This window comes from Lampetra fluviatilis, chromosome 6 (assembly GCF_964198595.1).
Source record: "Lampetra fluviatilis chromosome 6, kcLamFluv1.1, whole genome shotgun sequence".
NCBI lineage: Eukaryota > Metazoa > Chordata > Hyperoartia > Petromyzontiformes > Petromyzontidae > Lampetra > Lampetra fluviatilis.
In genome coordinates this window covers 2,218,444-2,244,049 of record NC_136280.1, presented here as the reverse complement: position 1 = coordinate 2,244,049, position 25,606 = coordinate 2,218,444, and the positions used below count along the sequence as shown (strand labels likewise).

Below are 25,606 nucleotides of genomic sequence, written 5' to 3'. Positions count from 1 at the left end.
GTCGCACACGTACCAGTTTGGCGATCCAGATAAGCAAGAGAGAGAGAAAGGGAGAGAGTGGCACGCCTACCTGGGACATCATCGTCCGACTTCGCAACGGGGAATCGGAAGAGGTCGGCGGACTCAATAAGCGCCAGCTTCGAGGTCACGTCCCGCGCGTTCTTCTGCACCTGGGCCACGAGTGACTCCAACTTGCTAAGCGCCACCTCACAGCGCGAAATGTAGTCCGCGATGCCTGCACAAGGATCACGGTGATCGACGCCATTTATAAAACTGAAGAAAAAATTTGCTCTGGGTACTCCTTTAGGAATAATTTACAACCCTTTGTCCATTTACTTCTGAATGAAGGCATGAACCACACCATGCCAGTCATGGAGACTGTAAAAGCACACTTTACCACGCTGGTCAGTTGGTGAATTGCAAGTTGGTGAAGTGGGTGGGGGGGAGGAAGGGTCCAGGACTGCCTCAGACATCGCTCAATACTGATGTTAGCTGTGGCCTAAATTTAACTCAGGTTACCAGATCTATGGCGCAGAGCGTAAACCACTGCATCACAATTCGCCCCCAACGCCTGTGGACTGCTTGAGTTCAATCTCATTTGCAAGACCCCATTAAGGCTACAAAAGCCTCAATAGCGGATGGTAAGGCCTACACTGGTGAATGGACCTAGGTGAGGCATGATTATGATGATGACGGTGATGTTGGCAATCACAATGATGATCCCGCACCTCCGATTATCACGGTTGGCTACATACGGTGCCAAAAAAGTTCAAAATATGTACATTCTCATCATGACGACGATAATAACAACTACAACAACGACGGCGTAATTATGATGACAATTAGAACGGAGACGACCACAATGAAGTCGACGGCAACGGTGAGAGATGATAATCAACACGATGACGGTGATGACATCGATGTCGGAGATTGGCTCACCGAGAGAGTTCCAGTTGAGCCTGCGGTAGCCGGGCAGCAGCACCTTCCACAGGGCATGAAGGTGTTCGTCCAGCAGCTGTGTCTCTGCTTCGCTCGCGCTGCTCAGCACCACCTGCAGGCTGCCCAGTAGCCTCTTCAGGCCTTCCACGTACCTGCACACACCGACCACAGAGACCAACACTTACACACAGATGAATCTGCGCACGGGGACAAAGATCACCCCATTGAGTTTCATAAACCACGGGCGCAAGTTGAGCTAGAAAGAACCTCCTACTAAGACCGGTAGGGTATACGAGGACGTGGTGTGGTCATCGCCACGCCCAGCCAGCTTCGTCTTCCGAGTGTTGATCTTTACACACTGCACCAGGTACCCATTTAAGGGTGAGTCGACCAAGGGGAGACCCAGGCCAAGTTCTGATATCACTTGTAACTAATATTGTCCATGACTAATAATATAATCGAACTCAGGTTACCAGGTTCGCAGCGCAGTGTCATAACCACTATACCACCACCCGCCACGTGCACACACACTCACACACCACATGGTGCACAGGTGCGCACATACTACACGCGCATTTAGTGAATGCAATTAACATGTTTGTGCCACCTTCTCTGTTGCAGTCTCCCCGTAAATGTTTGGATACCGAGACCAAAATGCCAGATAACAACCCCTCCTATGCCCCTTATAGATTTTATGAGTCTCCCTCGGATCTGAGACCAGGAGAAATCTGCCCAACCCGGCCCCTTCCCAATCCCTGCAGCCCTGCACCGCCGCCCCCCTCAGGCCATACACCCTTTGAATTCTCCTGCTGCGCCGCGCCACTCGCCTGTGGTACTTGTCTTCCTGCAGCGTGACATTGCGCGCCAGCTCCGGCACTGTGTAGCCCAGCGCCTCCATGCGCTTGGACTCGGCCATCACTTCCAGCAGCTCCGGGGCGAAGTTGACGGCATAGCGGGCTCCTCGCGGCGGGCAGTCCTCGCCGTACTCCTGCACGTGGCGTCAACGGCAGCCAGGCCACGGGTAGGAGGAAGTGTGGAAAGGGGGGTTGGAAATGGAAGGAGATGTGGAGGTGAGGGAGAAAGTTGAGTGTAAAGGAGGAAGCGTTATCCGCGTTTTTTTTTTATCCGGGCAATCCCAGTATATACTCGGGACTGACTCCAAGTGTTTCCAAGACAAACTTCAAATTGCAAAACGATAAACCCCCAAAGCGCGTCTTACACTGCTGCTGCTCTCGATGATGGTTGTCCCTTGCTCGGCGGAGTCGACGGTCACACGGCAGAGCAGGTTCCGGCGCAGGAGCGCCGGCAGGGCCTGCTCCGTGTCGCGGCGCCACTGCTCGTGGCGAGAGTCCTCGTACTCCTTCACCACTCGCGCAAACTCCACGTACCGCCTCCTCACCTGCAGCGGGGCCACGACGCAGTCGCGTTTAGACGGGGTCGCGTGTGGTCGCGTTTGGACAGCACTACGTGAATAAATCCATGCTGTCTTGTCACCCAGGACGCACACTCTCAGTCCAGGTCACTGTTGGAAAAATTTGACTATCTTGGTCTCTTGAGTTCTCACCTGGTGAAGCAAAAAAAGACTCGAACTTGAAACATGTCTACAAGATTGGAGGCTAGATTTGAAGCTTTCGTGACTGCAAGGATTCATACTCTTAGGTTTTTTCGGTAAAGTCACGTGGGTAAAAATAAATAAACAATTTGTTTCTTGCTTTGGTTATCCCACCTGATGACAGACGCTTGTGTTGCGCCTGAAACGTCGTGATTTATAATTTAATTTCTATTATTTTTATTATTTATTTTTATTATTGATTTTTACCTACGTGACTTTACCGAAAAAACCTAAGAGTAAGATTAGAGGCATTCGTCTATTGGGATGCATCTTCCTTTAATCCATGACGAAATTGAACCAAAAACGAAGGGCATGAATACTTAAAAATACTCGGGCAGGACAGGCAGTGGCGTAGCCATCGAATGTGCAGGCTGTGCAACTTGCACCAGGTCTCAAGGGCTGCAGGGGCCATGAGGGGTAAGGGTTGAGACTGTACGGGGGGCGCAATTTTATTCCGTGCGCCAGGGCCCATGCCAATCGCGCTACGACAATGCGGGCAGGTGCTGCGGGCACACGTACCTCCTTGCCCTGCTCGGTGGCCAGCATCCCCTCCGCCTCCTGGAAGCGCACGATGGGTCGTTTGGCGCGTTGGAACAGCGACCTTGCCCACAGGATGGCGCCGGCTGCGGGCGGCTCGCTCTTACCCACGGGTGGCTCGGATGCGTGCCTCGTGAACAGCGCCTGCACGACCTCCAGCTGGTGCCGCCGTACACAAAGGGGCGCACGCACGCGCGTGGATGCGCACACAAAAACAAACACAAAGAACCCCCGTGTGGCTGTTAATAGACCGTCGAGGCAAGTGCCTTCATCAAGCACCATTTAAGTCTGACACGGCGCACGAGGCCAAAAAGTGCCCTTTTTAAAAGGTTCAAAGGTCACATGATTGGCTGTTGAAGCATCTGGAAGAAAAAAAACTACAGTTGGAGAAGCATTTTTTGGGTTATATCTTTCCTTACCAATAATTGTTTCATTATTAACACTGGCGGTCTGGTCTTCAGTGGGCATGAGAATGGTGTCTGTGTGGAAGCCCCACCTCTTTGCAGTACTGATCCAGGATGTCGTTGAACTTGTGCATCATCTGGTTGTTGATAGCGCGGCGCGAGCGACGGATGTGCCGGAACCGCTGGAGCATGTCGAAGGCCGCCTCGGCGGAGCGCAGGCTCCGGAACGACTCGTCTATGAAGCTCTTCGCCTCCTCCTCGATTGCCTGTGTGATCACGGCAACCCCCCCCCCACGGCATAATATGCCACCGCGAAAGGCAGATACTGTAGATGCTCCCTCGTTATTCCTCACATTGCTCAACTGTCTATCAACCCACTCGTGTTATTCACCTGTCTTCTATATGTGGGGGCACAAAACGGAGTTCTGCTTATATACATTTTTAAAAGATTAAATTGTCATCAAGGTTACTTTTTGTTAAACCAGGTGTTTTTGTTTAACCGGGTGTTTAAACAGGTGAGAACGGTATGTTCTCAAGAGACCAGGATAGTCGCACTTGCAAGGGTGAGCTGACGGAGCGAAGCTCACCCTGACTTGGCTGCGGAAGGCCTCCATGACGAGCCGCCACGAGTGCGTGTGTCGCAGGTCGAAGGGGTCGAAGGGCAGGTCGCGGAAGGGCACGGCGAGCGCGTCCACGCGCTGCACCACCTCGTCGATACGCCGGGCGTCTCCCGTTACCGCCTTCAGCTCCGGCCCGAAGATGTTATAGAACTCCTCCAACACCTGTCCATCATCCGGCACACGCATGCAAAACTATTCGTCGAACAAACATTTGAACATGTGTGTGTTTTCATTGATATATTATACAATTGCCATCCTTGTGAGGCCGTGGGTGGCGTCAGGTATGTAGTGGCTAGGCAGCAAGGGCTGGGTGAATTGAAAACTAATTTCTTTAGAACTGCTTTTTGTATTAAGTTTGTTGTCTTTCTCCCGCACATCTGATTAGCATGGTTGGCTACGTACGGTGTGAAAGAAGTTCTACATACATACAATGAGCACGTCATTATTGCTCTCCAGGATCACAATCTTTATTTTAGACTGGAGGAATCTGGTCACCTATAAAGCTCTTCTTCACAAATGTCCAGTAAGCTCACTCCCATATATTTTAAGGTCAACTATTAAATACGCTATCAAGAAGGACAATTGCCTCAACGTCGGTTATGTGCTGCCCATTGTTTCTGCAGAAGATTGAAACAGAGCACCCTGGTGGTGGGGTCATCGTCACAAGTCAAACAATTGTGATGGTGAGCGCGTGAATCATTTACACATCTACAATCTGGGTCGGCGCTCAAAAGAACCAAGCGGTGACAAGCGACGTGCCTGTACGACATCGTGCAGGTCCTGGCAGATGGACGCCATGAAGTCGGTGCTCTCGAACAGCAGACGGCGGTCAAACTCCCAGCGCTGGTCTCGGCCCGACGCCTCGATGCGAGCACGCACCTCCAGGTAGGACTCCCGCCAGAGCTCCAGCACGCGGCGAGCCTCCAGCGCTCGCGACATAGCCAACTCGCAGTCCTCGCTCGGAGACAGGGGGTGGCCAGTAGAGGTGGCGGGGGAGGGGGTGGAGAAGCAGCAGGGCAAAGCGGGATCGAGGGATGGTGAAGAGCAGGGCACGCAAACTCAAAACCTTGATGCGGAAAAGGGCATTATTTTTGTTCGTTCCGCACTTTGGGACAATACGAATATTTTAGGATTAATTAATGCACATTTAGGCCTCAATAGACCAGGGGAAGATGCAGAATATCTTTAGAATTGGAGCCTGTTGTAAACTCAACACCTGGCCAAAACTAAAGGTAAATAGATATTTGAAAGTTGAGGCAACCAAGGGGAGGCCCAAGGCAGGTTCAAAAACCACTTTCAACTGAAAAATTACGATGATGATGATGGCCAGGAATCAAACTGTCGTCACCATAGGCCAGGGTACAGAATGTAGTATGAATTAGGAGCACCATCGAAGGTGCAGTCAACGATAATATATCTAATAAATCCAAGGAAAATAAATGCTCGTAATGTTACGAAAAATCACAAAAGGGGTCAGGCCATATGTGAAGTGTCGAAAGCTCACTGGCAGGAGGTGTTGTATGAATGTAGAACTTCTTGCGCACCTTACGTAGCCAACCGTGCTAATCGGAGGTGCGGAGTGATGGGTAAACTGACTGAGATGACTAACAGATGCACCACCTGCACTGTGCCATTACAAAGATATTTGACCAAAAATATCTCACACACACGCACAAACACACATTGCGGGGGCGGCAGGGTTGGGGAGGATTAACAGGCAGTGCACGTAACGACGAGATATGGTCCCCGGGGGACTCACCTGAAGAGGTCGCGCACGTTGAGCACGCGCCGCACGCGCTCGCCAATCTCCCAGGCGATGCGTTCCATGAGTGGCACCATGCGCTCGTCCTTGTTGTAGTGGCGCGAGATGATCCACACCATGCGGAGGGCGCCCATCATGCACGGCACCGTCTCCAGCAGCACGCCAAAGCCACTCCCGTGCGCCAGGTTCTGCCCCCAGTCCCACGCCGCAATGCCACCGTTAACATTACCATCAAGCAGGAAACCCCTCCGCACGGTTAGACTTCGAGCAATCTGCACACCGTCTACATCAAAATCTAGAGGTCTGCTGTTAGACGCTGTGGGTTGTGTGAGTTCTACTGCCGCGAGGATATTCAACATCGCTCTCCGATGTTTTTTTGGGTTGTACCAGGAGCTGTTTGGAATGCAGTACCATGTGTCGCTCCACCTGTATCCGAGTGAATAACAGCACAACCACGAAAACCTAAGCAGAATATTCAACAAAGCACAATAACATTTGAGAAGTGGTGTTTGCTAGGCTAAAGTATTCCCCTTCCTCCAAGACGTGATTAGTGTGACTGAGATGCTGGCAGTGGCGGACAGATATCGTTTGAAAGCCATTTCAAAGTGGTAGGGCTCATGTGGCCGCGAGCCATATGAAATAAAGTTGTGGGCCACGTTCAGCCATGGGCTGTAGGTTCCTTATTGCTGCACTACGGCACCACCAGCCTCTCGCCCGCGCCTGCCCGCCCGCCCGCTCACCTTAAAGTGGCGCTCCAACGTGGAGAGGAAGCGCACGTTGTCCTTGGCCTCCACCTGCAGTGCCGCCAGTTCGGACGCCGTCAGCTGGAAATTCTGCAGCGCCACGGGCTCGGCGTGGCCCAGGGCGGCGAGCACGGCCAGGGCAGCTGGTGAACGCAGTTGCTCGCACACGGCGCTCAGCACTGCGCAGCGCTCGCGCCAAAAGTCCACTTCGGCCAGGGGGCCCTTGCCCTGTTCATGACAGTGCCGTTAGTGCTTGCGCCAGGAGAAGTTGCTGCTGCTGCCCCCCCCCCCCGCCACCCCGCTTCTCATTGAAAAAGCAAAGCGTTCCGTCTACTCGCCCCATAACGGTCCTCTACCGAGATCGAAGCTGCCATTCCTCAGCGGTTGCGAGATGCAATTTGCATGAACGATGCAATAAAGGAGGCTGTCTCTGGTGTAGGTCACTCAGTTTCCAAGACAATCCATATATTATCAGAGCATGTTTGTTTGAATATTTTGCCACAAGTATGTGTGGTTAATGCGGACTTGATGCCTTGCAATAGGTACCTATTTGGTGGCTGAACATCTTAACACCTGATATATTTTCTCATCATTTTGATGCTGGAAAAAAATGTCCCATAGATAATTTACTTGTTTTATTTTAGAACACAGAACAATGCGATGATAGTGTTTCCCAGGGATGATATCACTGTATACAAATTGTACCTCATTCCACATGCACGTGTGAATTTTGAGTTGAGGTTTTAGGTTTTAGTCATTTTATCCCAGCTTGCCTGCGGCGTCTTGCCCAGCAGGCCCTCCAACAGGCCAGAGATCTGGGTCTGCCAGCCTGTGACAGCTCTCTCCAGGCTCGCCACCACCACAGGGTCACCTGCCAGCTCTCTGGGACTCCGTCCCTGTTCCATCTCCGGCATCTCGAGCCGCACCTTGCCTGCGAACGCACACATTCCCATACCCTGTGTCCGCTGCATCTTGGTATGCGTGTGTTCATTCGGTGACCAGTCATTGGCGAACAGTCAATGAAATATACATATTCTTGGTTCTTTCGGTAAAGTCACGTAGAAGGGAAATAATACAATAACATAAATATAAAACAATAAAAAAAATCTCTTCTACGTGACTTTACCGAAAAACCCAAGAATATGAATCCCTGCAGTCACGAAAGCTTTAAATAAAAATTTAAGTAAATGAAATAGCTAAGGTTTACCTGAAGGAATTCACAAATTGTTTAGGCAGTGCAAATTCAACAGGTTTATTCATCATTCTTACAAGATACACATTTCTAAAGTCCTGCTGATTTTTCTTTGGCTTATACCATTTCATCAAACCTTGCATACTAAATCATGTGTATTTCCAATATAAATAAAGCCATTGTTTATTACACGAAAACTTACTTATAATGCTCAAGAATTAGGACACACTGTCCTAATATCCTCTCACAGTCCTTTGTCAATCCACTGCTGGATGAAGGCCTCCCTATGTCATGCCAATCATGAAGAATTTCGATTGACCATACTTCACCACACTATCAGTGCGGGTTGATGAAGTGTGGCAGGGCCTGGGACTGGTTGAGATATCACTCACCACTGAAGATAGTCATGGCTGGGTCACCAGGTTTAAAGCAGAGTACGCTAACAACTGCGCCATCAGTGAGCAAGTGAACGAATGAGCGAAGGACAGACGGACTCACCCTGCAGCTGGTGCACCGTCTGCTGCACTTGCTGAGCAAACTTGGCCAGGCTCATGAGGAACTCGTCTCGGATGGTCAGCACGGAGTGCGGCTCGACGGTCCCCTCTGTGGCATTGCCGCGCCACCCCTCTCCCTGCCGGTACCGCGAGTAGGCGAGCAGAGGAACGAACACCTGGGCCGACACGCAGCGCAGTACGGTCTCCCGTCGTGATGAGGTCTGAGAGGAGGTTCTAACAGAAAGCAATTGTGGCCTGCCGTGTTTGAAATATGCTGTCCAAATTGATCTCTGTTCATGACATTGTAGAATAATGAATGTACTGTAATTCACTGAACTGGATTTGAGTTTCATTTTACGTGAAATTGTACGAACGGATAAATACACAAATTAAAATGTAACACATCCGTTAACCACGCTGTGCCTTATTACAGAGGTTATATGACTAAACTTCACCATGCTGCTCAGTGTGGGTTGATGATGGGCAGATCCTAGACCTGTTCACGTTGTTTGTTGTTTCTTTGTTGAACTTCTTTCACACCATTCGTAGCCAACCGTGCTAATGGGAGGTGCGGGGAAGGGGAAAGGACATCAACTACTTACCCTTCTTATGCTATAAGGTGTAGCGGTTACCTGCGTGAGTGTCTCGTGCAGGGAGGCCAGTGACCCGGCGCCCAGCAGCCCCACCTCCACGAGGCGGGGGAAGCTCACACGCGCCTCCTGCATATCGCTCGGCTCATCCAGGCGTTCTATGAGAGACGGGAGGATGCACGGAGCGGCCCGGTCATTAATACGAGCTCAAATCATAACGTGGCTTTTTGCATTTGCTACCGAAGGTCGATAGACAAATCACTCAAGCGCTTTGATTGCCACGTCATCGAGTTGAATCAACCTTTTCATTACAACTTTCTGGCCGCCATAAAAGGGGCAGTCCTCGACAATGCGGACGGCTGTTTATTGAGCACGTGGGGCTCATATACCAAGATGATGCCAAATCACCGTGCAAAATTCACCGTATGCATGTTGAACTTCTTTTGCACCGAACGAAGTAAACCGTGATAATAGGAGGTAGCCACACATCAATTTATTAAGCCTGATCCAAGGCCATCTGAAGAGCTGAGAACTATGTACAAGTGTAACTAATTTGTAGTTGAGACGGAAGTTGGTCTGATCTGAATCCCAAACTTTCTTCCAAGATTGACGTGGGAACATGACAACACGGTTGGATGCGCATTATTTATATTTAAAAAACGCCTCGAGTAGATGTAACAACCCAGACCACCAGCCCAAAAGAATGAATGTGTGGGCATTTTGTCATTTTGACCACCAACTCAAAGAGTCGAGAAAACGTGTCAATTCCAACAGCCTAGAACAATGTTACAATGGCCCAGACATACCTTTGGCGTCCCGTAAAAAGTAGACGGCCTGATTGTCGGCAAATGTGTCCGGCACATAGTTCAGGCTCGTGTACAGCACCGTGTGCAGGTATGTCTCCACTACTGTCTTCTGCAGGGTAGATGGAGGGAGGGGGGGGCATAGGAAAGTGGTGAGAGAAGACGGTGTAGTACAGATGAATTTATTACAACAGCTGCAATCATGCGGAGTAAATCGTGAACAAGTGACTGTCGTTCGATGAGCATACAATGATCAAATTAAAGCACTGCAATTATTCTGTGTACATGTGTAGTTACACCAGTGCCAAATGCAACAACACACACCATTATGCCACACTTGCTCACCGTTATGTACTTCTTTTCCACCACTTCCTCGGGCGCTTCCTTGCCATCCTGTGAGATCGTGCCCAGGGCTGTGTTGCGGCCGCTGGTTAAGAGGACGCCCACCCCATTCTCGCTGGGCTGCTCTGGTCTATCCTCATTTTTTCCATTGACAACTGCCAATACCAGGCAAACGTGGGCACGCACAATCGCGTCAATATTTACGCTGCGCACTGCACCGAGGGGTACTGGTTTTGTTGTTCCAACACCAGGACTCATCGAAACGTTCAACATCTTAAATTAACTCGGCTCAATTTTTAAAATCGTCATAAAGTATTTCTGGATATTATCAAAAACCACTGCCTAAAAAGTAACGATAAAAACAGTCCAATGCAAGACCCTCTTGTAAATCAGTCTTGAGAGTCAGGGGGTCTTTTCTGGATAAATCAGTTTCAAAGACAACGCACATACTGTGAGAACGTGTTCTTTTTGTTTGCATGTTCACCACAAGTATATGTGGTTAATGCAGACATGATTCCTTGCAAAGGTTTCAGTTTGATGTTTTAACATCTTAACACCTGTTTTATTGCCATAAAAGGGAAAACCCTATTATCAAGATGAATGCTACTTAAAAAAACTGATATATTTTTAGGTCATGACACTGTGTAAAAAGTGCTAATATATGAAGTATACCATATAATTGAAATATGATAACAATAAAAGTATCTTCTTGTCAATGACATGACGTGGACTTTTGTGGTTGTAACGTTCTTCCACGCCCCTCCTGGACATCTGTGAAAAAGAGCTTCATAGCTCATCGGATTCCTCTCGTGTAAATAAATATCCTAAATCTGAGATACCTCATTTAATGCATTACACACACCATCAGGTTGGCTCGACCTGGCAGCTCAACTTCCAACAGCGCCTGTCTCTGGCTATAGCCTATCCACTCCTGTGAGTGTTATTCTCAGTTCCAGACAATTTTCTACATTACCCGCTGCTTGGGGTGTAATTTCCAGTTTCAGACAATTTTCTTTTGTTTTTTTAATTGTTATTTTTGTCCTTAGATGTGCTCTAGTCATTGTTTCACTGATGTTACCATACAGGAGGATATTGGGAAATGTCTCTTGACCCCTCCTACGAGTATAAAATCATCGTCTCCTTAGTTTGTCTATGATGTCCCTTATGATTGAGTAAGCATAGGGCTGAAGGTGAGCGTCAATCACTGGTACAAGGTGTTGACTCTTTTCTGACCAGTCTCGGGATGTGGAGAATCACGCGGGTCCTCGGGAAGGACCGGTTCCTGGGTGTCTCCATCCTTCTGTGCCTCTCCTTGCTCAGCCCCATCCTCCTCCACCTCCTCTGTGTATCGTGGAGTGCGCAGAAAGAACGCAACACTTTACAGCCAAAACAAGCACCGCCAAACCGAGCAGTATGGAGCTAAGTGCCCCAATGTGCAGTTGCATTACGTGTGGATCAATTTTCTAACCATTAGGGTCAACTCTACTTGTCGTCAAACCGCCTGTGATATGCCCAATCTCATCAGATCTCAAAAGCTAAGCAGGGCGGAGCCTGAATAGTTCTTGGATGCATGATCACCATGAATTTGAGTTTGTAGTAGGGGATATCAATCAAGGCATTTCAGTATTTTGACATATTATTTTTTCCATATCTCCCAGGTTGTTTCTCTGCCTCAGAGGTGGCAACCCTAGCAAGGCCCATGGGCCAAAGAGGCTCAGGTTCCGGGCTACAAAAATGAGAGAAATTGTTAAGCGGCACCCATTTCATTCCTTGAACCAGGGCTCATGTGAACCACTCTACGAAACAGTCTCCTTCCGTATGACCTGTACACGTAAATAATGCATCGCCACTCAAGAGAGGACCAGTGGAGAGCATCACGCACCAACGACGATGGTGAATTCCCGCTGCTCCTCCCGCTGCACGTGAAAAAAGAAGAGTGTTGTGGGTCGCTCCTCGTCCGCCGTCTCGTTGAAGAACTTCAGGATGGTCTGCTCGTGCTCCCCGCGACCCCGTGTCAGCAGCTCCTCAAAAGCATCCTTTCCCGATGGTGGTGTCCACACGTACGTCTCCTCGCCTGCATTCGACGGTGCGGGATGGAGCCTGCCGATGTTCCTGGGTAAGGGGTCCTCGCTCAACCCGAGCAGCGCCAGCAGCCGCTCACAGGTCCAACCCAGCCGCGGGTCGTCCGCTGCCATGGTCAACCCTCTCGCTTGCCGATCGCGTGCTCGCTCTCCTGGTGCCTTGCCCCGATGTCGTTTTTGATCAGCCGTCAGTCAACGTGCACCCGTCTGCGAATGGGTTTGTGTGTGTTAGATAAAGTAAGGGAGAGTTGATGCAGTGAGTGGTTATTATGACAGTGAAGTGGAATTTGTCCGAGACATCCCCTGGATTGAGTCAGCCTGAAATGAGTACCTGGTGCAGCGTGAAAACAATGCTGAGAAAAACGCGGCTTAACGTGGTCCTGGCTACGCCACATGCTAATACACCATATCGATATCTGAAAAGCAAATTCCTCCTTCATCCAAGTTGAGCAAAATCACCAACAATAAAGAATACGTCCGTGACCTTTCCGTTCCCGAGGTCGCTATTTTAAATATCGCTCACATACCACTGGACCGTACATTGAAATCTTAACCTGAGAAATCACGAGGCGAGTCTGACAACTAATGATTACCCTGCGTACAATGATGGTACAACTATACACATCCCTTGGCGATTCCGCTTTGGCAGTGGTGCACTGGACACATTTAACAAACAAACAAAAAAGCCGTCAACACATTTAAGGTACCATGAAGAAGGGCCATTTCCCGAAACGTTTGCTACAATGGTACTGTACAACAGCTCAGCGGTCGAAGGTTGCGAGTTCAATTTCCACGGATGGGGTGGTTGACTCAACCCATCATCCCTTCGGTGGTCGATAAAATAACAGGTACCACTTTGTGGGGAAGTCCGCAGTGGTTGTTTGTTGTATGGACAGACTCGACCCCGCTATATGAATGTGGAGTTTACACCACAGGCTCGGGGCTGTAAACGTGTAATTAGATTTTTTTCAAATCCCTCTGACTTTAACTCAACTCATCTGTGCTCTGTTTGCCATTTTTACAATAAAAAAAACACCGCAAGCGGACCCGGCTCGAGCGACCTATGATCAATAACAGTCATCGCATCAAACAATTAACGTCGATTGATTATATGTTACGTTGTGCCGACGACTTTGGCGTTATAAGTTCATCGTCGTGCCCGAAATCTTCTGCCGCGCACCGGGGGTCCACACTCTGTCGCGTGCTGGTCAATCCAGTCGCCATGGTTACCGCGACGCCGCCGTCTCATTGGCCAGTCCCCACCGAGGCGTCTCTCGACGCGATTGGTGCATTTAGGGGGGGCGGGGGGTCCCGACTCCGCCCACTCGCCGCCCGTCCACCAATCCAGCGGCTCGAATCGTCGGTCACGTGCTCGCGCGGCCTAAGTGGTTGCTAGGGAAGCCTTCGCATTTTCCTTGGCGACTCGGCGAAGCGCACGTGGACGCACGGACACGGGGGTGGTTTATTGTTGTTGTTATTATTATTTACGGAGTTTATTTGTTTATTTTACAAAAAGTGACATTAAGAGTGAGAGATATCGCACTCGGGATGTCTCGCAGGGCGATTTTCGGGGGAATCGCGATGCTGTTGTTGCTGCTTCTGTGCGACCGGGCCTCGGTGAAAGGTGACGATGCTGTTGCTATTGTTTTTATTGTGCAGTAGTTAATGTAACTCTGATGTGTAAATTAGCAGTGTTGCCTCGTATACATCCAGTGCAGCAACAATCCGCTGTTGTAACTGCACCTGTGCTCACGCATTTGTGCTCCCCGCCTTCACCGACGCGTACTAACCCAGCGCGGTGAAGTATGGTCATTTCTCCTCCCCAAACCACGACCCGCAGTGTCGACTTACATGAGGTGCTCACTAACATCAAATGCACCTAGTCTATTCCATTGCATACCTGTCAACCCATACTGTTTACCCGTATTCTTGTACAGGGACATTTTCAGATCCATACGGCGTACAGCCGTTTCAACACGGGCACAAAAAAAGTGTCTTATTTGTTTGTGTTTCTCCCTTGTGATGTGACTTTGTAGGGTGAACGTTGAGATTTATAAGGCCACGGGGTGATCAATATGGTCTGAATTGGTTATAATGTAGGCACTGATAAGGGGTTGACAGGTATGCGATTACATGGAAGGTGCGTGCGTGTCTGCATGCATCCACATGGCACTCGGGTCAGAGTGAGCATGCGTTCTATACAAAATTTACTTATCATCACTGAAGTGTATGCGGATCAGATAAACGTGGACATGAGGTAGACTAAAAACAAACTACCGCATTATCCAGATTACAGGACACACCGGAAAGTAAGATTTAATTTATTTTCTTTCTACGTGACTTTACCGAAATAACAAAAAGAGTAATTCCTGCAGTCACGAAAGCTTCAAATAAAGTTTGTACTGTATGTGTCAAAAAAGCCGCATCGCTTCAATGAATGAAAACGCAACTTAACACCGTACTGCTATGAAGATAAACCAAAGACGTTTATGTGTGTGTGTGTTTTAACAGCGCTGGAATTCCAACCGCGAAGCATTCTGATGACAAACTACAATGTGGATGTAATGCTTGTGAATGCGGATGCACTATCGTGGACATGCGGCTTGCACCTCTTGAGTGGTGCGTGAACAAGTATACAGTGGTCGCATTCGAGCAAATTGAATCAGTATAATTTTTCACCTTTCACAGTGCGAGAATTGTATTCGAGCATTCTCTTCCGGTGGTTGTGTCAATATGCATTTATTTTTCAGAGTCGAGTAACATCACCTTGCTTCCATTTGAAAACAATACATCAGAGAACTGGACCGTCACATACTATTCACGAAATTCTCCAGTGGTTTGTATTACTTCAACAGCATGTTTTTGTTCTAGCATATCCACCAGTTCATAAATACTCAAATAGTATTTTTCTGACAGTAAATTTGTGTACTTTTATACAAACTCAAGGGAACCTTTAAGTAGTGCTTATCTCCTGTTTGCAGTTCCGAACCGGTGGTGAAAAGTTAAGTTGTGAAAGCAGGAACGAGGGGATCTATCCATAGAACGACTTCCGTTTTCTTCCTCCATAAAGTGGTACTCGCTTATGAACATCAGGCACTGTCAGTGTTTAAGGACGATGCAAATACAAATTCTAAGAGTTCTTGAAGACACACCAACCATTGTCGTCACTGCATTGGCATTTTATTTAAGCATGTGAAAGTCACATCACAGTGAAGTCACAACATACTTGGCTATCACTTTTAACAACAAAGTTGTAAACTAATGTTGGACAGCTCTCCACACATAGACTGGGTATGTATACTGGGTTGCATATTTAAGTAGCAAAGCAATCATCTTGTCAATGTTTAAATCTCTCAGACCAGTTACCTTAAAAGAGGCTTCAAGCCCAGCTGTTTTATGGAAAAGTAACAAGCACCAATTACATCTTTTCCACTACGGTACACAACCGAGCTGCACCGGGGCCAGGTTTTTCAACTGCAGCATCCGTGCCGTGCCGCTGTCACACACAATGAATGAGGCAAGACTCCTGTAGATGATGCTGTGTCCTCTCGGTACTGAATGATGTCACTAGCAAAAATCTCATCGTCCCCGCTGCTGGCCCCGCTTGACTCCAAGCCAAATTCAGATGTCTTGTGCGGCCAGTGTATCATACGCTTTGGTTGTTTCGGTAAAGTCACGTAGGTGAAAATAAAACAAAATAAAATTAAAAAGACAACATTTTATTTTGTTTTATTTTCACCTACGTGGCTTTACGGAAAGAACCAAAGAGTATGATCATTGCAGTCACGAAAACTTCTAATCTAGAATCAGTGTATCATAGTTTGGTGTTGGCTTGGCATGGCAAATAGCCAGTGCTATATCAACTGGAATCATGAGTGACCTGTGCTGGTTCTGTTCGGGTGTGCCAGTGGGAAAGGTGTAAAAGGGACTGCGTGATCTTTTTATCAGGTTACGCTGACGCTGACACGGATTCCAACGGACCCCAAGGTTGTAGTGGAAGAGGCGTTGGCAGTGAGATGTCGTCAGAGCGATAACAAGACTGCCACCCTCCTGGTGCAGGTGTCCATCAGGCCCTTGGAAGCACGAATCGATGGAAACATCTGTACGCAACGCATCGCAGATAATACTAAATTCCACCCCGCACCCCCTTCATGCACAGCCAATAGACATGTAACAATTCACCCCCTGGTAGTTGTTAAACAAAGGAACAGTGACAGTTGTTAGCACACTGTGCTTTTAACATGGTGACCTAAATTAGATTCCTGACCATGGCTAATAACAGTGTCGAGTGATAACTGAACCAGTCCTAGTCGCGCTTTTATCAACAGGCATAGAGTGGGACCATGTTATTGGTTGGAAGTGTTCACTGCCTAGTGGAGTTTGTTTGAAATGTGATGGTTAATCAATTTATCGATCAAAATGTATTCTTAGACTCACAATGCATGCTCCATGTGTGTTTCATTCATAGCACCCACACAGTTATATATTTATTTTAGCAGCACTGACGCAATTATATTCTTTATTCCATTGTTTACTACTTAGATTAAAATCACTAGATTCTACATGTACAGAAAAAACACGTAGAACTGGTTTATGAATGAAATCATGACCATTGTGACAATTCATAAAACGGATAGATGCTTATCTATAACTTGTCAGGCAGTGATGGCGTACGCCTGTAATCCAGCACTGTGGAGGTGAGGGCCGGAGGGTGTTGAGATGCTGTGCCCTGGTTTGCCAGAAGGCAGTAGAGAAAATGTGGACTCCACCTGTTCCATCTAAATGGGATAAGAGTGTTGCTCCCTTGCACGCGTGGGTTTTCTTTGGGTGCTTCGATTTCCTCCCACATGTAAAACATTAATAGATATATAGGCGACCGCAGAGCTTGGGCAATTGTTGGCACCAGTTCACCGCCTGGCTGCCTTCCTGCTCGTCTGTGGTTTCTCACGCTTCTGGGTCATTCTCTTGGAGAGCTAAAATTGCATGTTACAAGTTGGAATTCTAACTTGGATGCCGGTGTAATTTAACCCAAAGTGTGGTTGAACAGGGTAGCATATGATACGCGATTTTCTGTGATGAGTAACTGGCGAGCCTTTGCTGCAACCTTACAACACACCCTATGTTGCACTACAGCCCTGGTGACGGGGCTGCCCAACCCAGCGTACGTCCCGCTGAGCATGTGCCCCTGCGACCTCACCCAGAAGGCCTGTGACGTCGGCTGCTGCTGTGATCACGTGCGTGACCCTCCCCGCCCCTACTGGGATAATGTGAATGGCTGCAGGATCCTGCCTAACTCTCTTCTTCCCTCTCATCACTCTGCTCCACTCCACACTCTAACCTGTCTACTCTCATCTCGCTAATCCCGTCCACACCTCCTCATACATCTCACTTCACGATACCTCTCCACCTACTCTCTTACCTCTCCCATGTCATTTCACTCTGCTCCCTTCCATGCACTTTCTACTACACCAACCAAGTACTTCTCCTTTGCTCCCCCCACAGTCGGAAACTGCCTTCTAGCCATCAGTGCTGTCCACACCCTCCCTGCACCAGTTTTAGACCTTTTTCCCTCTGTGACTGACTGCCTCTCTCTTTCAGTTCATCAACGGACCACACACATTCTCTCAAATGTACATACAACTCCCTGATGGATGTTTATCTGCATTAAATAATTCTTGCCACTCTCTTGTTCCCCATGCGACAGACTTGCACAATGGAAAACGTCGGATTGCTTTCATCGTGCTTGCCGGGAGTGTTTGGGGGGCTTGTGTCGCCGCCATTTGAGCACCTGTGCTCGGAGCAGCAGGCACGCAATGCCCCGGACTGGTTCCCGTTCCTGTGTGTGCAGTCGCCCGCCGCCAACAGCCCCATGCTCGGCCTCTTCCACACCGATAGTTCAGTCCTAATGTGAGCCTGCGCCCACCCTCCAGATTCCTAGCATGGGACATAACGTAAACCAAGAAACGTGTTAAGACTGGCCTATAACCAAGCCATCCTAGAATGTGCTCGATCTCAACAGATCTTCAAAGCTAAAGCAGGGTTGAGCTTGGATTGTGCTTGGATGGGTGACCACTGCACAAGGTTGTCATTGGGGCTTGCGGGGCTAGGTATTGGGCAGCGGAATATGTGCAGAAAAATGCATTGTTGTATTGTACTCATATGCCTCTGCATCTATGTGCCCACCTTTACCGACCAACACTGTCCAGTGTGGTGAAATATAGTCAACAAATGACCCACAAAGAGCATCTTGAGAATCAGCAATTGAGACGCCCATCCATAATATTGCAATGTTCTAGTGGTGGTGCCGCTAATGCAGGCATGAGGCTGACGACAAACATGCATTCCATCAACCCAACAGGACGTTAGATGCACTGAAGACAAAGTTGGACCAGATTCCTGCGAGCCCTTCGTTTGCCAAGGAGAGAACAGGCCAGACAAACGCCCCCTGCTTATCGTCAAACGGCTACATGGAGCAGGGCAGCCCAACATGCGTCCAGAATCGTCTCTTGACCTTGCCGCAGGTAATGCTCAAAATGTACATTGCGCTCAACTCACACAAGCTTGAGTTTTACGAGACAATCTGATCGAGTTCATGTGAATCGCATGAAATGCACTAGTCTCTACTTAAATTAAAAAAATACAATTTACAAACAGCAACCCACAACACCAGCAACTAATGTTCCTCATGTGCTCACAAATGCGTGCTACCTGTGCTTGCAAGTAATTAGGGGAGCAAATAAAATGTTTTGAGAGATTGTTTGATTCGGGTTTCATTGGCCAGGCCACGCTGGCTGGTCACTGCTTGCAGAAAGCCCCCGTTTCCTTCCTGAAGGACGTCACCTCTCGCTGTGTGCTGCGTCCACCACTTCAGCTGCTGTGTACAAATAACAGCCTGCTCAGCATTGACGCCTACTCCAAAGGTAAAAAAAAGTCACTGCAACATTTACTCCAAAGCAACATGCTGTCACCGCGCGTGCTAGAGAGGGCCTGGGTCCCATTCTTTGAGCAGTCGACCCATGTTTCCTCTATTTGACGGAGCCAGCTATTGAATTCACAACAAAAAAATACGCAAAGTAACGGGTTTGATTGTTCGTTAGCTGCATAGTGCTGGAAAATATAATGTTTCACACTCGGGGTAGAAAACATACAGAGGTGAATGCCGTTTACAAATGTGCGTGTTTCTGATTGTGGTGTTTGCCGTTGACAGATGTGGACACAAAGACGTGCTCTTTGTCAGTGCTGGGAGCCTCCCTGCAGCTCAGTCCAACGAATGTGTTTTTTATCCCCGAGGGCCTCATACAGAGCACTCAACAAAGAGGTTGGTACTCGGATGTATGCGCAAGGCTGACAACACGCAGAAGCCACCATTTCCATCATGTTGATATATTGTGGATGTACAGTAAAACCTTGGATTGCGAGCATAATTCGTTCCGGAAACGTGTTTGTAATCCAAAGCACTCGTATATCAGTTGTGATCACGTGACGCTCGGCAGACAAAGCGTATGATTGAAATAAGGGCAGGACCTACATCCCCTCCCCTTGCCACGTGTTTCATCTCAAAGGAATCTATGACTGGACTTAAATTGAATACAATGGATTGGTCAGGTGTTGCGGCAATCGCAGATGTGTAGCAACTACTGTGGCAGGTCCACAGAGGCACAAAGCATGGATATTGTCATCTGGATTACAAATCCATGTGATCCATCAAGCATTTACCTTTTCCTCTAAAGCATTGGATTAAAAAGGTGTGCCAGCACATGTGGGTGATCGATGCACATGCAGTATCATTCATGACCGTCTTGTCCCTGTCATCCAGTTATAGAATGCTTGCAGGTCCGCCAATCCAACGAAATGTGCTTTAACGCGGTGGTGGCTGTGATTTACGAGGTGACTTGGAAGAACTTTTCGGTGCGTCACGTTCATGCCAAGATAACTTTGGCGAACGTCAGTTTTGCGAACAACGGTCAGCAAATCCTCACCCACCATATTTACCGTATGGACACCTTCAATGAGAGTTTTCAATGCACTAATTTTGTTTGCACTCATTATTTCAATGTCACCTTTTGAATGTTGTGGTTATTCTGCATTCCAGCCTCGCTGGTACAGGAATTCTCGGTGCAGTTTATAAATCCTGTCAACGGATCGCAGATTATTACACCTCGATCTGGAAACCCGGGTGGGTGCTTACGCATATTTGTGAAATTTATTTAATTGAAGGTTGAACTTTTACAGAACACATTTATGTTTTTTCAGCGACTTATCAGTTAAAATGTTTCACTGTTATCATTCCTTCCCTCCAAAGGATACCTAGTGGGCAAGCCGCTGTTGACGGGTGTTCTCAACAACTACGGGAGTGTCAACCTAACTGAGGGACTCCACCTTTGGTACCCAGGTGAGTGCCTCTTACTGGTTCCCCCCTGATATAACAATGTAAATATTGAGCAATTGTACCAGGTTTTTGCCGGTCGTGTCGAATTGCTGTCCGATGTATGCCCGGTACAACCCAATATCAAGAGCAGTGGAGGCTTTTGACTGATCGCGAGGCCCATGTTAAAACGCTGCTCATTGAGGAAACGCTTCGCGTATCTCATATCATATATCAGTGGAGTTCGTATTGTGCGATGACATAACGCACTCTCCTCTGCTGTGATATCAGTGGGCTCCAGCCTGTGCGCCGAGGCCCAAACGACGCAGGTGAAGTTCGGCGAGAACTCCATATCCGGGTGCCTCCTCCGCCTTGGATTGACCGAGCTGAATAATTGCACCAACATCAGGTGCATGCTAAATGTGAATTATTTGATGTCTCGTGCATATTACCATGATTATTAAATGCTGCAACGATCACCCAACTGTGATTATTTATGGTGATAGACAGTAACAAATGGTGATGAATGTGATCTCTACTCAGCAATGTGTATGGATAGACCTTTTGTCAATCCACTGCTGTATGAGGGCATCCCCACGATATTCAGATCGTGGCAGTTACTTGACCATACTTCACCATGCTGGTCGGTGCGGGTTAGTTAAGGTGGACAGTAGAGATACAGGAGCATAGTACAGTACAAATATGGTTTAATATCTCCTTCTGTTGCCCACAATGTAACCACACAGCAAATGAGATGAAAATGGAAGTATTAATTAAATGTGTAATTCATGACGTTAATACAGAACTTCTTTATGTGAATGATTGATAAAGTGCCCAATGAGAGATGCCATCGTAACAAATGTGTTGTTTGTTGTAGGCATAATATCCTGCAGGGATGGAATCGCCTCGTTTCTGCAGATATGGTTGGCCGACGTGGCAACTCCATCCCCAACGACACCAACACTGATTGGGTCCCCATATGCAACAATAGTATGTTGCTGCACTCTCTGGACTCCGTGGCACCGATGATGATACAATACAATTATAGAGCATTTAAATGTGACCGCACCTCAGGATGTTGTACAGAAACGGTGCTCATTTTATCGTGGAAAACGGGAAGGTTTTGGGCCAAGTCTTGAACAGGAGAAGGGAGTTGACAACATGGACGGCTGGGGAAAGAGTTCCAGACTGTGGGGGGGGAGGGGCAGCAGAGGAGAATGAGCGACTTCCCACTGAGGGAAGGTTGACTGGTGACATTGACCAAAGGCCTTTGTTGCTGGAGTAGTAATGCGTGGAGGGGAGTAGAGTGATAACAGAGGGGTCAGCAAGGGCGAGTGTGTCAAGGATTTGAAGATATTTCGATTTAAATCTTTCGTGACTGCAGGGATTCATCTTCTTGGTTCTTTCGGTAAAGTCACGTAGAATGGAAATAATAAAATAATAAAAATTAACATCAAATAATTCTCACGACGTTTCGGCCACAACGCAAGCAGCCGTCCTCAGGTGAAGAACAGGTCTGTCAGAAAGAGGTCTGTCTTTTTGATAGACCTGCTCTTCACCTGAGGACGGCTGCTTGCATTGTGGCCGAAACGTTGTGAGAATTATTTTATTGTGTTTTATTTGTATTATTTTATTATTTCCATTTTACGTGACTTTACTGAAAGAACCAAGAAGTTGATTTGAAGATAGAGAGGGTGATCTTGAAATAGATCTGAGATTAAATTGGGAGTCAGCGAACTGCATATTGCAGTTATATGTTTATGGGTGTGGGTAAGGAGTTTTTTTACCCATATTATCTGTACATTGATTGCATATTCTAGATTTGCGCAGTGAAATACTACTTTCGCTGACCTTTCTTTAATTTTGCACTTACTAATTACATCTCCACGGCATCGCTTATTAGGCTTAAACTATCAGCTCGTGATGAGAAAACTGCAGAATAGTTTGATGTGGTAGGGTTGAGGCGAACATATGTGTCCAAGATGAAATGCAGCCTTGTTATAAGTGATGCAGGTGGCACCCTGCAGATGAGGCTTCACGAGAGAAATGGTTGAATGCACGAATCCGATTCACTTCACCACAGACTGACCCACTCAGGTCCGAGGCAACAGCAGCACAGCGCTTGGAGACCAGCTTCACCTGTGTTCCATGGTAACGCAGAGACGATTATTTGTGACCTCCATTCTGTAGTCTCGAAAATCGAAAGCCTAACAAAGTCAACCGGGAGGCGTGGAATGTGTGCAGAAGTGCCGGCTCACCTGCACATCCGCGTGCTCACCGCCATGGTGGGAAACGTGGAGAGGGAGCCCCAGATGGAAATAGTTGCTGTGAATGTCAGGTAATCGATCGCACCGCACCCTTACCCGCCAGCCCAGTGCTTCCCCTGCTGCCTTAAGCTATTACAGCCTAGTTTATAACCCACACAGCTAATAGCCTTGCCCTCATACAGCTGTGCATGTATTTTGAACTTCTTTCGCACTGTACGTAGCCAATCATGCTGATCAGAGGTGCGGATGTGAGATTGCCGGAGGTAAAAAACACGTAATTAACACGTAATTTATCCAGAATGGTCTCCCTGGGTCTCATACTGTCTATCAGGCGAATCCTTACATTTTAAAGACCATTTTGCTTATAGGTGGAATCCATATTACCTGGCAAAAAACACGTATGCATGCATACATGGTAATAAAACTCAAAGGTGTACACAGACTGGCTTACATTCACTTGATGGCCACTTTGTAGCCCACGGAGGGCTCGTGTGAGCATGGTGCAGCGGAGCAGTGTTACTCGCGCGTCCTCGCACGATTTGTTCTGACCCCCAGTGTGTTCTGACCCCCAGTGTGAGCAACGTGATGTGGCAGCTGTCGTGTAGCGGCGCTGAAGGGGCAGCGTGCGTGAACACGTCGTTTGTGCAGTCCTTCCAAGTCACCAGCTCCGTGCAGTTTATCCGCGTGGCCACAACACTGACATCGCCGCAGACCAGGTACTGGGGTCGTTTCTCCACTACCCTCATTCATCTCCCATCTCCTTCTCACTCCACCCAGCCATTCAGGAAGATAGGCAGCTGTATGTCTGAATGCGGTCTCGGAGAAAATGGTAAAACGTTAACACGAGAAGAGCAAGTAGCATTTAGACAAGGGTGTCAAAAAAGTAAATGTGTCCCCACGCTTAAACAAGCATTGGGTGGTGGTCATCTCCATTTGGTGGCAATTGAAATTCCACCCTGCGATGGAGATGGCCAGTCTTTGCGTAGAATTCCCCAAAGTGGAATATATTTTATCGACCCCGAAGAGGTGATGCAATGGTCAGATGTGAAAAGTGAAAGTTTTTTTTTTTATACAGTTTATCTTTATTTGACAAATGATGTGTGTGTGTGACAACAAAACTGAAAATCAAACAAAACATGAAGAAGGCCATCCTGGGATAGTGCTAGATGTAGGGTAACGAGTAGGGTGTTGAGGGTGGTTATTTGGTTAGGGTTGGAGGTCGGGCTAGCATCCGGTTAGCGAGGTATCCTCTGTTCCAAAACAGCTTGTTACTTATACTCCTCGTTACGTACGGCATTTTAGGTTTTTTGGCTGCTTTTTTGTTTGTTTGCCGTATTCTCATTTAAATGAAATGTATATTTCGTTGATTATTTGCACAATTTTGCAGATGTTTTTATTACCATAAATTTGGAGAAATTACCAAGGGGGAGAATGTGTTTCGGCCGTTTCATCAAAATGGGAATCCAGAACCACCACGTCTTTCTCCCCCACGCCAGGTTTCAACTCAACTACACAGAGTTTGACTGCAGCCGAAACGACGTGTGCTGGCCAGAGCTCGCCCTCCCGTTCATCACCACGTATAAAGGTAGGCACGACCCTGTCCCGTGCGTCAATTTATTCAGCTTCAGATTTGAAATGCCCACAGCTGCAATTTTCACCCCAGGCTGGTGCATTAGTATACGAATACAATGCGTGAAGCACATGCTCGCTTGCGTGCGCGCTCACACACACACACATTTGGTAAGGTCTTAGATGTAAAGTAAAGGTGTAGCCCTGCAATTGCGTTCCCACGCTACAGCTGGCGGATGCGCCTCCATTAGGGTGAGCTCAAGAGAGCCACTCTGTAGAGGGTATCAAATGGCTTGCGTCTCAAAAGTACCCACACTTTAACCCACCACAAGGCACTTGTTGAATTGACCGTGGTGGTGCACACATTTAGACTGCTAGCTGGACAGGTTGTGGGATTTTATGAAACGTTGCACCATTGTTTAAACTGTCGTGACAAGAGATTGAACCGGCGACCTCTGTGTTGTAAGTCCAATGTGCTGTCCTTTACACCAGGGCAGCAGATTGCTTATAATATACGTGACATTTAAAAAAAAAACACCCAGTGCCTCTTATGTGGGTTGGGCGATCTATAATGTAAACCTCACGAATTGCAATTATTTTCTGGACTTTTAGAGGGCCCACTCTGGTATTGTTCAAAAGGGAACACTGGCCATCAATGTGCTTTATAATTATGCATGCAGTAATATTTGACAATTGTGTTCCATTGTTATAAGCTCAGGTCTAATTGTATCTCACCATGTTTGTGCTTTTCCTACACCAGGCCACCCAAACGGATACGCAATAGCCCAAGGAATGATCCTGGTCCTGCTGTTTGTGTTGGCGGGGCTCCTGGCTGCCCCATGGCATGCGATATTTACGTGACTATCAACCGTCGCCCTAATTTTAGAATAAAAAAAATGATAATTTCTGTAATTTTTATTTATTATGCGGGTATTGAGATATTGGGATAAATCTTTACATTATATGTTTAAAGGTTAATTGTCACGGTTTACACAAATCTACTGGTGATGGAAAAAATTAAGTTGTGTGTGTGTGCGCTTATATAAACCAAATCGGTATCGTCAAATGAGGATGCTTTATAAGGAGAACTGTTCCAGTGTTTTTTGTCCACTTGAAGCTTCATTTTTGTACTGTAAAATAAACAAAAGGTATCTTTTAAATAAAGATGTTTATACTATTATTAAAGTAGTAAAACAATGCCATTTATTCATCCAGAAAAGCCTCAGTCTTAAGACTTCTTCAGGAGATTCCTACTTGGAGATGTTTGGCCAATCACTTTAAAAGAA

At 47.5% G+C, this 25,606-nt stretch overlaps 2 protein-coding genes across 2 annotated transcripts in view; one reads left to right on the top strand and one right to left on the bottom strand.

Moving 5' to 3' along the window:
* The window catches only part of DNAH10 (dynein axonemal heavy chain 10), a 65,956-nt gene extending 52,632 nt beyond the window's left edge, over positions 1-13,324 (bottom strand). Inside the window, exons 1-18 of the mRNA XM_078857346.1 lie at positions 13,238-13,324; positions 11,921-12,326; positions 11,272-11,379; positions 10,042-10,193; positions 9,700-9,808; positions 8,936-9,051; positions 8,308-8,479; positions 7,391-7,548; positions 6,615-6,845; positions 5,872-6,062; positions 4,872-5,070; positions 4,080-4,274; positions 3,585-3,758; positions 3,071-3,247; positions 2,159-2,338; positions 1,767-1,927; positions 940-1,091; positions 71-235 (exon numbers count right to left, since the gene is read on the bottom strand). Of these exons, the coding sequence (XP_078713472.1) occupies positions 71-235; positions 940-1,091; positions 1,767-1,927; positions 2,159-2,338; positions 3,071-3,247; positions 3,585-3,758; positions 4,080-4,274; positions 4,872-5,070; positions 5,872-6,062; positions 6,615-6,845; positions 7,391-7,548; positions 8,308-8,479; positions 8,936-9,051; positions 9,700-9,808; positions 10,042-10,193; positions 11,272-11,379; positions 11,921-12,233 (2,953 nt within the window). The 5' untranslated portion in view covers positions 12,234-12,326; positions 13,238-13,324. The remainder of the gene's footprint in view (positions 1-70; positions 236-939; positions 1,092-1,766; positions 1,928-2,158; positions 2,339-3,070; positions 3,248-3,584; positions 3,759-4,079; positions 4,275-4,871; positions 5,071-5,871; positions 6,063-6,614; positions 6,846-7,390; positions 7,549-8,307; positions 8,480-8,935; positions 9,052-9,699; positions 9,809-10,041; positions 10,194-11,271; positions 11,380-11,920; positions 12,327-13,237) is intronic.
* Positions 13,325-13,517: 193 nt separating this feature from the next.
* Positions 13,518-25,516, top strand: TCTN2 (tectonic family member 2). Its single transcript, XM_078857468.1, has 18 exons — positions 13,518-13,743; positions 14,631-14,738; positions 14,870-14,955; positions 16,068-16,221; positions 17,253-17,353; positions 17,824-18,026; positions 18,478-18,640; positions 18,901-19,039; positions 19,327-19,437; positions 19,936-20,082; positions 20,212-20,295; positions 20,422-20,511; positions 20,776-20,893; positions 21,362-21,474; positions 22,675-22,822; positions 23,324-23,467; positions 24,248-24,336; positions 25,081-25,516. The coding sequence occupies exons 1-18, from the start codon at positions 13,668-13,670 to the stop codon at positions 25,179-25,181; spliced, it is 2,175 nt and encodes a 724-aa protein (XP_078713594.1). The 5' UTR covers positions 13,518-13,667; the 3' UTR covers positions 25,182-25,516.
* The last annotated feature ends 90 nt before the right edge of the window (positions 25,517-25,606 follow it).

Excerpts from the sequence above, each read along its gene's own strand:
- TCTN2 (XM_078857468.1), top strand. The coding sequence starts at position 13,668 with ATGTCTCGCAGGGCGATTTTCGGGGGAATCGCGATGCTGTTGTTGCTG. Across the intron at positions 13,744-14,630 it reads CGACCGGGCCTCGGTGAAAG|CGCTGGAATTCCAACCGCGA; the intron begins GTGACGATGCTG and ends GTGTTTTAACAG. Across the intron at positions 24,337-25,080 it reads GTTCATCACCACGTATAAAG|GCCACCCAAACGGATACGCA; the intron begins GTAGGCACGACC and ends TTCCTACACCAG.